The sequence below is a fragment of the Myxine glutinosa genome, chromosome 7, assembly GCF_964187855.1.
Source record: "Myxine glutinosa chromosome 7, kmMyxGlut1.1, whole genome shotgun sequence".
NCBI lineage: Eukaryota > Metazoa > Chordata > Myxini > Myxiniformes > Myxinidae > Myxine > Myxine glutinosa.
In genome coordinates this window covers 25,353,162-25,365,602 of record NC_136267.1, presented here as the reverse complement: position 1 = coordinate 25,365,602, position 12,441 = coordinate 25,353,162, and the positions used below count along the sequence as shown (strand labels likewise).

Sequence of the window (12,441 nt, the reverse complement as noted above, 5' to 3'; positions counted from 1 at the left end):
CAAAATCACAGACTGGTCAAACATGTGGAACATGTCTTTCAATCCTGACAAATCTCACACTCTTACTATGTCTCTCCGAAAAGGTCGACTGGACAACCCTCCCATCTACTTTCTCAACAATCCTCTCCAAGAAGTTCTGTCGCTCAAGCTTTTGGGTCTCACCATCTGCCATGATCTTTCTTGGGAAAACCACATTTCCAAGCTGGCCTCCAAAGCCAGTCGCCGACTGGGCATCCTCCGTCGTGCGAAGTCCTTCCTAGGCACACCTGAGCTCCTCACCACATACAAGGCTTTCATCCGCAGCTCAATGGAATACTGTTCTCCCCTATGGGCTGGTGCTCCTGCCTCACACCTGGCTCGGCTTCACGCTGTTGAATCCAAAGCTTTCAGAATCATTGGAATCTCCCGCGATGAAGCTATCTCTGAGGGCCTTTCACTCACTCACCGCAGGCAGGTTGGTGGTCTTTCTGTCTTCTACCGACTCCTCTCCGGCCTTGCTCCCCCAGCTCTCTCTGTGCTCTGTCCCCCAAATATTCCTACAGGTCGCACAAGATCTGCCAGCCACCCTCTGATGGTTAAACTGCCGAAATCTCGGCTCTCTGCTCACCTTCACTCTTTCATTCCTCTTTTCTCCCGCCTCTGGAACAAACTCCCACACTCACTTCAATCACACTCCTCCCTCCAGGTCTTCAAAACAGCTGTTCACCACCATCTCTTATCTTCCCCCATCCAAAACCTTGATCTTTTCTACCCCCACTAATTCACCGCAGATCCACCTTGTTTGAAATTCCAACTTCTTTCCTGGAAGTCTTGGCAGTGTCCATATGTTTTATACCTCTCCCACCCCCCGCCCCCCCCTTCCCATGCCTCCTCCCCAAAGCCCTCTACCTCCCACAGTTCTGTCGTTGTCTCCATGTCTCTCGGTCCCTGCTCTCAAATGTTGTGTTTGTGTCCTTCCCCCTCTCTCCCCATCTTGTCTACCGCTCCCGATGTTATTTGTTTTGTGTGTCTGTTTGTCTTTCTGTGTGATTAATGTTCGCTCTTTCACGAGCCTCGATCTTGTATACAAAACCAAAAAAAAAAAAAAAAAAAAAAAATCTACTCTCTCCTGGTACGTAGAATTTCAGCAAAAGCCACATCACTGTTCATATCAGCAAATATTATTCCATCGTGTTTGGAAAAACTGGAAAATTGGAAAACTTGGAAAAATTGGAAAAACAATACAGCATATTTTACTCCCAGGGGTCCCAGGAATACCCACCAAAAATATCGTTGCGATCGGTTCAGCCGTTTTTGCGGTACCTTTGAACAGACAGACGGACATTTGGGAATTATAGTAAGATAATAGTAATGGTCATTGTTGAATTTAACTAACTACTCTTGTGTGGATTGGATTGTATTCTAATTATTGTGGATAAAAAAAGTTTCTGAGTTGATCATCAATGGTCTCTGTATTTGAAGATCGATCTCTTCCTGAAACATATAATTTGTTTATCTTACTCGTAAATGTAAATCTGACTCTGCTGTTGAACTTGGGGGAGGAGGGGGGGGGGGGGGAGTAAGAGGGAGTAGGAGGGAGAAGAATCTGTGACTTTTACAATACCATAACGCACTTTGATTGAAAACACATCGTTGCAGGTGGAAAACTGGTGCCCTCGACTATCTTGGAGGAAGAAGGCAGATCCTATTGAAGGCCTCGCTTTGGTAAATCTACAACCACTGTGGTCGTTTTATTTTCCTTGTTTTAATTGGTGCTTCAGAATGGTGCTCATCAGGACTAAGTTGACAAAAGAAATGCGGTTGCATGATCAGGGTTACCATTTGTTTTGATTTATATTTTTCTATCGATGTAAAAATATCTGTTTTGATCTGATCTCACTTTGGATATTCATGAGAAGTTTAATTGCTGAGACAGTGATAGTTCAGGAAGAGTTATTTTGAGGTAAATTAGTCAACGGAGACAATTTCAATTCAATGCGGAGGAGAGATCTTTCTTTGGTCTTGCTTGGATACCTGACAGAGTTAAACCAGACTGTAAGAAAGTCGACATTCCACCCCCCAAATAATCTCGGAACTAAAATCCTTCATGGGAATGATAAACTATCAGAACAGATTCCCTCTGCTATTAACTCAGGCTGCAAAACCAATTTGTCAGCTGTTTGAAGAGTGATGTACCGTTTCTTTGGCACACAGAGCAACAGAAGGTGTTTCGGGTAATGAAGCAGATGATAACATAAGCACATGTGCTCACCTATTGTGGTGCTGAAAAGGAAACCGTGATCCAGGCGGATGCTAGCTTGAACAGCCTTGGCTGCTTTCTGATGCGGGATGGCAAACCAGGATGTTATGCAAGCCACTCGGTCAGTGCTATGGAATCCAGATACAGCAACATTGAGATTTAGTTGCTTGCCAAGTGAATTCAAAGAAAGAGTACCAAGACACTCTTTCACTTGCCAAGTGAAAGAGTGTCTCTGGAGGGAGGAACCCAACCACTATATCTATGGGAACGAGGTTGTCAATGTGGTAGACCACAAACTATTGGAGCGCATCTGCAAAAAGAGCATCCCAGTGATTTATGTAACTATTTTTTATATTTTATCCCTAGTTCATGCCCCTGAGGGTGGGGTCTTCGGCTCGCAGGTGTCAAACTGCTCACCTTCACTCTGTCATTCCTCTTTTTCCCCACCTCTGGAACAAACTTCCTCACTCTCTTCATTCCCACTCTTCCCTCCAGGTCTTCAAAACAGCTGTTCACCACCATCTTTTATCTTCCTCTATCCATCACACGAGCCTCGATCTTGTATACAAAAAAAAGAATAATAATAATAATGATAATATAAATACTATAATTTTTTTTTCTTTCCCAAAACCATGATCTGTTCTACCCCTGTTAATCTACCCCAAACCCACCTCCTTCAAATTCCCTGTTTTCTTCCTGAAAGCCCCTGTAGTGTCCATCTTGTTTATCAAGTGTACCCTGTCCTAGCTCTCTCTCTTACACAAATCTCCTGATGTCCCTGTTCTCTACCGTTGTTGTGCTTCCCTCTCTCTTCTTGTCTCCCACTCCCTTTTTTACATGTTTATATGTGGCTCTTTTACGAGCATTGACGTGGTATACAAAAAAAGGTAAAACATTTGACGCGAAATTTGCAATCGGGCCATTCCTGATGGAACTTTTTACCATCTTTCAACTCTTCTTTAGGTGGGAAGCATAGGGATATGTGATTGCACGCCATTGACTTCACTCTAGTTCTTGATTTGCTTTGAAATTTCTACATTTTAACATCAGCTGCTCATTAAAAGTGGTGCGGCATGAATATCACGTGATATTGCATTTCTGCAGCTAAGCTTTATTTTGAGATTTGTTGAAGTCTTTGCTTTTCAGGGTCCTCTCATTTTTCCTTTTCATCTCAGGCAGAAATACGGACAGACTTTGGCGAGTTGTTTCGGGCTATGGGTGAACGTGAGGAATTTCGCTGGATGATGATGCGTATCTCCCGCATGTCAAACACTTGGCTGGAAGCCATCCGGACATTAGCGGAAAAACAGGACCTGAAGCACCGAGTCCGCAAAAAAGTAGGCCCTTGCATGATTTCCATTGGATCGTCAAATGTAACTGTGTAATCGTCCAATAACCGACAAATTTATCATGCTATTGTTAATTTTTACACCAACAATACTTCTTGCTATAATATTAAATATATATAATTTTGCTAAAATGTTAACCGTATTTCTTTAAAATAAATTGTTTTGCTGCTAAATGTGTATTCACAAATGCATTTTCGTTTCAATGTTTCTTCACATGAATAAATCATTTACTTGAGAATAAAGACAAAGCACTTGATCTTTGAAGTAGAAGTTGTATTGAGCAACCTGTACTTAAAAGGATTCCATAACCAATAATGTTTTGAATAATTAAAACGTAAACTGTAAAGAGGAAAAAGGCTGCAATGTCCACCAAACCTATTCACAGTGAGAGCTGTGAGCACAAGATTGTTCCTATGGAGATGCAGCAAACCAAGCATATGATGCTGACTTGTTTGGCGGTGAGGTGGGGTGGGCTCAGTAGTAAACACTTGTTTTTGTGGATTACTTCAATTACCTGTATGGATATTGGTTTCACAAATATGAATGCCACGATTTTTTTTCTTTTTGTCCTGTAATGTTTTGCCCAACTCGACAACTAACCTTTTTACCTCCACCACCGAAGGTGGATGGATGTTATGTTTTCACCCCTGTCTGTTTGTGAACAATATATCTTAAAAAGTTATAGGCGGATTTGGACGAAACTTGGCAGAGAGGTAGCGTATGTGACACGGACGAAATGATTAGATTTTGGTGAAGATCTGGATCCGGCTAGTAGAATTTTTTAAGTGATTCTTTACCATTGGGAGATAGGGCCAAAAACTATACATAGCAGGATATCTCAAAAAGTTGTGGACGGATTTGGACGAAACTTCATGGAGAGGTTGTATGTGTGACAAGGAAGAATCCATTCGATTTTGGTGAAGATCTGAATATGGATTCAGTTAGGAAATTTTTTTAACTTTCAAGTGATTCTTCACCATTGAGAGATAGGGCGAAAAGCGATTATGATATTTGATTTTTAAATTTTAACATGATATTTAACATGATATTATATAATATAACGATTAAAATTTAATAACGATATTTAACGATAATATAACGATATTTAACATGATATAACGATTAACACGATATAACGATTAACATGATATTTAAAAAAAAGTTATGGACGAGTTATGACTAAACTAGGTGGACGAGTTGGTTAGGTGACAAGAACAAGCCGATTCGATTTTGGTTCAGGTCCGAAACCAGATCCGGCCCATCAGTGGGATACAAAACATAAACTGTTCACCCTTGCGGAGGTATGTGCTCTACCGAGTGTTGTCCTAGTTTTTAGATGCATTAATTTACGTAGACATTCTAATCACATGGTACAATAATACACTGAACTGTATGGTGACACATTTTCTGTTACGTTTACACTGAACACTTACGTACTTACATACTGAACTGTATGGTGTTACGTCACAGAATAATACACTGAACTATAACATTTCTGTTACGTTTGCGAGGGGATCTTATTGAGGTTTTAAGATTATGAAAATTATAAACAAAATAAATACAGAAGAGTTTATGATAATCGGAATGGACAATGACAGGAATAAAGGTCACGGCCTGAGTGTAAAGAAGAGAAGAGTTAGGATGGTATTAAAGCAAGGTTCTTTCTCTCGGAGAGTAGATAAGGCATGGAATGGTTTTCTTGAAAAGGTAGTGGCAAAAAACGGTAGATAGGTTTAACCTCAAATTCGATTTGGTACTTGGTGTGGTACATGGATATTGGTCGGAGTGATAGGTAGCGTAGGTATAGATGCGTGATTATACACATGCAGTGATTGTGATGTCGGTGAGGGTTTAATCAAAAAGTGAATATGCCGTCAGTGTCTGTTCATTCCTCACCCTACAACCCTATTCATCCATCCCTACCCCTTTCCAAAAATAATGGCAAAATACAATAAAGAAATAGATAAATAAATATACCCAGGTGATGTCCTTGTGCCTGCCCCACTGTTCCCCTCCGTTTCTTCCCCACCCCTCACACCCTCAGTGATGGGACAAATGACCTTCCCCTGTGTTCAACTTTCTTGTATATCCTTGTAAGTGTCTTTGGGTTTCAGGTGCAAGGTTATAACAGAAAATTTATAGTGTTAGCTTCAGGTTTAGGTTGGAAATTCAAACCCCTTCCCTTTATATCTATTCCCCATTTAAACCATTGTGATTTATGCTTGCATCTTTAATATTCTCACCCTGCATCATAAGTATTTGTCTTTCTCTGTTCATACATAACCTTCAGATCCTCGTCCATTTGGGGCTGTTGACTAAGGAGTCTGGTTTTAAGATTGCTGAGACTGCCTTCTCTGGGGGTCCTCTTGGAGAGCTTGTACAATGGAGTGATGTAATATCATCCCTCTACCTCCTTGGTCATGACGTAAAGCTGTCTGTCTCACTATCAGAGCTCAGAGAGTAAGTAGCACTTCATTAAGGTACTCTATTTTTATTTTTATTTTAACATCGCTGCATAGCCTTCCTATAATTTGTTCTTTCACAGTTCCTTGTGTGCTTGCAATATACTTTTCATAGGTTGTCGTCTTCAAATGTGTGGAATTTATGATAATATAATTACCTCCGCCACAGAAAGTGGACGGTTTGTCTGTCTGTCTGTGAGCATATCTCAAAAAGTTAAGGATGAATCTGGTGGACGGGTTGGCTGTATACACAACAACAACACAACATGCATTTTAAGGCCATTTTCCCTGCTAGAGCGGGGATTAGCCTTGCGGTCCCCATGACAATCTTCTCCATCTTGCCCTATTTTCTGCATCTCTCCTTGTTAACCCCCTTGCCCGCATTTCTTCTTCCACCATCTTTAGCCAAGTCTTTCTCGGTCTTCCCCGTCCTCTACTTCCTTCTACATTCATTTCCATCACTTCTCAACCAGTCACTTTCATCCTTCCTCAACACATGACCAAACCTTCTCAACCTGTTCCTCTTCACAGCATCAATCACAGGCTCTATTCCCATCATCTTTCGCAATTCATCATTTGTCTTCTTCTCTCTCAACGATACTCCGCACATCCACCGAACCATTTGCATTTCCACCCTTTCCAGCCTTCGTTGCTGCTCTCGGTTCATTACCCATGTCGCGCTCCCATAAATCATAACACTTCTCACACATGCAGCATACATCTTTCCCTTCAGCTTCAACGACACTCCCCTCCTCATCAGCACGCCACTCAGTACCCGAAACTTCTTCCATGCACATCTCACTCTAGCAACCGTTGCCGAGTCTGATCCACCTTCTCCATTCAGCATGTCTCCGAGGTAACAAAATGTTTTCACACCTTCCAGCTCCACGCCGTCTCCAAGATCCAACTCAACATTTCCACCATCTGCAGCTCTCTCTGTGCACACCTTACACTTCAATAGAGCTGCCTCACTGGTTAATGACCCTCTCAAACCACTACATTTTTGATGAACCCACTCAGCGCACATTGGACATTGAATGGAGTTCACTCCGACACCCTTACTGCACACAGCACATGGCCACTTCCCAGTTCTTTCCACCTCACCACATGCTTTACCACATGCCATCACCTTCGTCTTTCCGATATTCACCTTCAGACCTTTTGTCTCCATACATTCCTTCCACTTGTTCATCTTTTCCTTCAGTCCATCCAAACTTTCCGCAATCAACACCAGATCATCTGCATACAACAACTCCCATGGTAAACCCTCCTTTACGTTCTGAGCCAGCACCTCCATCACAGCTACAAATAGTAGTGGACTTAGTACCGACCCCTGATGCACTCCCACCTTCACCTCAAACTCACCACTGTTCCCGTCCTTCGTCCTTACAGTTGTGCGCGCTCTTTTGTACATTGCCATCACTACTCTGATCAACCATTCCTCCACTCCTAACTTCCTCAATGCCCATGTCAATACTTCGCGTGGAACCCTATTGAATGCTTTCTCCAGATCAACAAACCCAAGAAACAACTTCTTCCTCTTCTCCATGTACTTCTCCTGCAACTGCCTCACAATAAAAAGCGCGTCTGTCATTCCTCTTCCTGGCATAAATCCAAACTGCATTTCGTCGATCTTCACCTTCTTCCTTATCTGACCTCTCCAACACACTTTCCAATACCTTCATTCCATGCTCCAATAACTTTATCGCTCGGTACTAGCCACACTCCAGAGGGTCACCTTTCCCCTTGTATAGAGGGACAAGGGTACTCAGTTCCCAAACCACTGGAATGTGGCCTTCTTTCACCACCAGATTACAGATCTCTGTCATTCTCTTCACACCCCAACTTCCTGCTGCCTTCAACATATCTCCCACAACTCCCGTCGGCCCTCCCGCTTTTCTACTCAGCCATGCGTGGAGATTTCCATGGATACCATAGGGGGAGAGTTTGGTGAGCAGGGCGGGGTCCCAGACCGTATCGAAGGCACGTGATATGTCAAGGGAGACAGCCTAATTTCATATTTGGCATTGAAGACCTCCATGAATTAATTAATTGTGATGTTGGATATGTGTCACAATAACGTGTCGATAGATGTTCGTCTTCTCTGCCACTTTGTTTGTTCTACTTTGTTTGGGTTGGCTGTATACAACAGGCATTTTAAGGCCATTTTCCCTGCAAGAGCGGGGGTTAGCCTTGCGGTTCCCATGACAATGTTCTCCATTTTGCCCTATTTTCTGCATCTCCCCTTGTTAACCCCCTTGCCCGCATTTCTTCTTCGACCATCTTTAGCCAAGTCTTTCTCGGTCTTCCCCGTCCTCTACTTCCTTCTACATTCATTTCCATCACTCTTCTCAACCAGTCACTTTCATCCTTCCTCAACACATGACCAAACCATCTCAACCTGTTTCTCTTCACAGCATCCATCACAGGCTCGATTCCCATCATCTTTCGCAATTCATCATTTGTCTTCCTCTCTCTCAACGATACTCCGCACATCCACCGAACCATTCGCATTTCCAGCCTTTCCAGCCTTCGTTGCTGCTATACATTCATGACCCATGTCTCGCTCCCATAAATCATCACACTTCTCACACATGCAGCATACACCTTTCCCTTCAGCTTCAACGACACTCCCCTCCTCATCAGCACGCCACTCAGTTCCCGAAACTTCTTCCATGCACATCTCACTCTAGCAACCGTTGCCGAGTCTGATCCACCTTCTCCATTCAGCATGTCTCCAAGGTAACAAAATGTTTTCACACCTTCCAGCTTCACGCCATCTCCAAGATCCAACTCAACATTTCCTCCATCTGCAGCTCCCTCTGTGCACACCTTACACTTGAATGTAGCTGCCACACGGGTTTATGACCCTCTCAAACCACTACATTTTTGATGAACCCACTCAGCGCACATTGTACATTGAATGGAATTCACTCCGACACTCTTCCTGCACACAGCACAGGGCCACTTCCCAGTTCTTTCCACCTCACCACATGCTTTACCACTTGCCATCACCTTCGTTTTTACGATATTCACCTTCGGACCTTTTTTCTCCATACATTCCTTCCACTTCTTCATCTTCTCCTTCAGTCCATCCATACTTTCTGCAATCAACACCAGATCATCTGCATGCAACAACTCCCACGGTAAACCCTCCTTTACGTTCTGAGCCAGCACCTCCATCACAGCTACAAATAGTAGTGGACTTAGTACCGATCCCTGATGCACTCCCACCTTCACCTCAAACTCACCACTGTTCCCGTCCTTCGTCCTTACAGCTGTGCGCGCTCTTTTGTACATTGCCATCACTACTCTGATCAACCATTCCTCCACTCCTAACTTCCTCAATGCCCATGTCACTACTTCACGTAGAACCCTATCGAATGCTTTCTCCAGATCAACAAACCCAAGAAACAACTTCTTCCTCTTCTCCATATACTTCTCCTGCAACTGCCTCACAATAAAAAGCGCGTCTGTTGTTCCTCTTCTTGGCATAAATCCAAACTGCATTTCGTCAATCTTCACTTTCTTCCTTATCCTCCTCTCCAACACCCTTTCCAATACCTTCATTCCATGCTCCAATAACTTTATCGCTCGATACGAGCCACAGTCCAGAGGGTCACCTTTCCCCTTGTATAGAGGGACGAGGGTACTCAGTTCCCAATCCACTGGAATGCGGCCTTCTTTCACCACCCGATTGCAGATCTCTGTCATTCTCTTCACACCCCAATTTTTCCGCTGCCTTCAACATATCTCCCACAACTCCCGTCGGCCCTCCCGCTTTTCTACTCTTCATTGCTTTTATCGCTTCCTCAACTTCCTTCTCGGTTATCTTCTCTGCCGGTCCTAAAACTGGGTTACTCTCTATGTTGCCATCCCATTCATTCTCTGCATTCAACAGTATTTCCATATATCTTTTCCATCTTCCTTTAATTCAATCTGGGTCCACAACGATTTGTCCCACTTCATCCTTCAAGCAACTCACCCCCATCACATCACACCTCTCTTTCGCTATCTGCTTTGCAATCCTGAATACCGCTCTCTGACGTATGACAAGGGCAAATTGATTGGATTTTGATGGAGATCCAAATCCGGATCTGGATACGATAATTTTTTTTATTTCTTTCGTAATTCTTTACCATTGAGAGATGGGAGGTGTGCGGGGGGGGCAAAAGCGATGTATAGCACAATGTCACAAAAGGTTGGTTACATGACAAGAACAAGCCGATTAGATGGCCCGGGTGCAAATCGGCCTATCGGTGGGATATAAAACATACTGTTCAGCCTGGTGGAGGTATCCGCTCTATCGAGTGTTGTTCTAGTTACCTCTGCCACGAAAGGCGGATGGTGGTTATGTTTTCACGTTTGTCTCTTTGTCTGTCTGTCTGTTAGCAGGATATCTCAAAGTTATGAATGGATTTGGATGAAATTTTGGTCTAAATGTCTGTCTGAGGACGAAATGATTAGATTTTGGTGAAGATCCTCATCTAGATCTGATAATAAAAAAAATTTAAGTGATGCTTCACCATTGAGAGATTATGGAGCCAAAACGATATTTTATTATGATATTTCAAAAAGTTAGACGGATTATGACAAAACTTAGTGGATGATTTGGTTCGGTGACAAGAACAAGCCGATTAGATTTTTGTTAAGGTCGCGATGCAGATCCGGCCTATCAGTGGATACAAAACGTAAACGGTTCAGCCTGGTGGAATTATGCACTAAACTGAGTGCCGTTCTTGTAGACTTTGGATTGGCTTGCCTATCTGGTTGTTTCGAGAACTGATACTAAGTGCTTTATTGCTGTGCTGTGTATGTCTGTTGTTGCTTTATTGTTTTTCGAATAAACATTAACAGGTGCTGGTAATAACCATTTATTTTTATTGTTGAACTCTTGCAGAGTCATGAAAAAGGTAGCTGGAGTGAAGTCTGGCTGCCCCATCAAAGGTGAAAAGGTAGTGGACCTGATCTACATTGACATCGTTGGTCTCACTCAATTCAAGAAGGCTGTGGGACCTCCGTGGGTTCATTACCAGTGAGTTGACTATGGTCTACAGAGGTTTATCTATTGATCGCAGCTCAGTAGGACCATGATTAGTGAATCAATATTCTAATATTTCAACATTTAAGGACCTCAATCCTTCTCCTGCTGACTGGACTGGTATGTGTTAATTGTGGTAGGTGTATGCTAAGGGTGGTGGATTCCTTTGGAACAGAGCCAGAGTTTAACCACGCACAATATGCTCAATCACGAGGACACAAAACGCCCTGGGGCAAGTGGAACCTGGTGCCCCGACAGTTTTATACCATGTTTCGTGAGTACTACACTCACATATCCTTTCGATACCAAGCCGGTTTTTCACATATTGTCTTGTAGTTAAACGTTTAAAGGTGCTGAAATTGTGAAAATGTTGATGGTGTTTGAGTGACATGTTGGGAATCTTGATCAACCTTTTCCATCCAGTCTGTTCCTTGCATTCCTTTTATGCTCTTGCAAAGCATCTTGTGTTCCTTCAAAAACAAATTTCCCTTTCAATGTTCTCTGCAGCACATACTCCAGACAACAGTTTTTTGGGCTTTGTGGTGGAGCAGTACCTGAATGCAAGTGATGTGGATCGCTTCCAGCAAGTTAAGCGCCAGAATCAGAGTCTTGTGTATGGAAAAGTGGATGGCTTTTGGAAGGTGATTTGTGTACTTGATTGATGTTCACATGTCTTCTCTTTTGGGTATGTGATCGTGTTGTGCCACAAACTGACTGGTGTAGGGCATTGTCTTTGGAATTGAAAGTGTCGAATATTTGGCCCATTCTGTTGATGTGGGGGTGAGGGGGGGGGGGTTGAATTTAAATTCTGCACACAATGGAAGACTAATCTATATTAGGTCAATTGTCGGTTAACTAGAGCAGAAAAATTAGGTCACCACATTTTCTCGAAACAAGTATGCTAAACATTGTGAGAAAATGTGTAATGCAGCAACGTTTCAGTGCAGAGCCCTTCTTTAAAGCAAGAGAGGGATTCAATCCTCAGGTCTCTCTTTTCCTTTGAAAAAGGACTCGTTCCCTAAATGTAACTTCACACCGCTTTTTCTCATGGTGGTTCACATACCTATGTCGATATTTCATCATCATGCATACATGCTCTATACAGAGCGTCGGATCTTCCGAAGCAGTTTCGTGGCTAGGGTTACAATCCTGGATGGGTCGCCACTCTGCCGCAGGAAGTCATGGTGGGAATTCGGAATTTGTTGATGGTGCTGACGATAGCTCACCTACTCTTCACATAGGACACCGTGGGATATTTAATGTCCACAAACTAAATCCGGCTGACCAGGCGCCCGATCTAACATCCATCTAAGGGGCAGCACGCTCATTGATGCTTCACCTTGTCTTCGA

At 43.1% G+C, this 12,441-nt stretch overlaps 1 protein-coding gene across 1 annotated transcript in view; it reads left to right on the top strand.

Moving 5' to 3' along the window:
* Positions 1–12,441, top strand: part of MGAT5 (alpha-1,6-mannosylglycoprotein 6-beta-N-acetylglucosaminyltransferase) — a 127,926-nt gene that overhangs the window by 60,249 nt on the left and 55,236 nt on the right. Inside the window, exons 6-11 of the mRNA XM_078781378.1 lie at positions 1,639–1,704; positions 3,415–3,576; positions 5,879–6,048; positions 10,951–11,085; positions 11,232–11,365; positions 11,599–11,732. Of these exons, the coding sequence (XP_078637504.1) occupies positions 1,639–1,704; positions 3,415–3,576; positions 5,879–6,048; positions 10,951–11,085; positions 11,232–11,365; positions 11,599–11,732 (801 nt within the window). The remainder of the gene's footprint in view (positions 1–1,638; positions 1,705–3,414; positions 3,577–5,878; positions 6,049–10,950; positions 11,086–11,231; positions 11,366–11,598; positions 11,733–12,441) is intronic.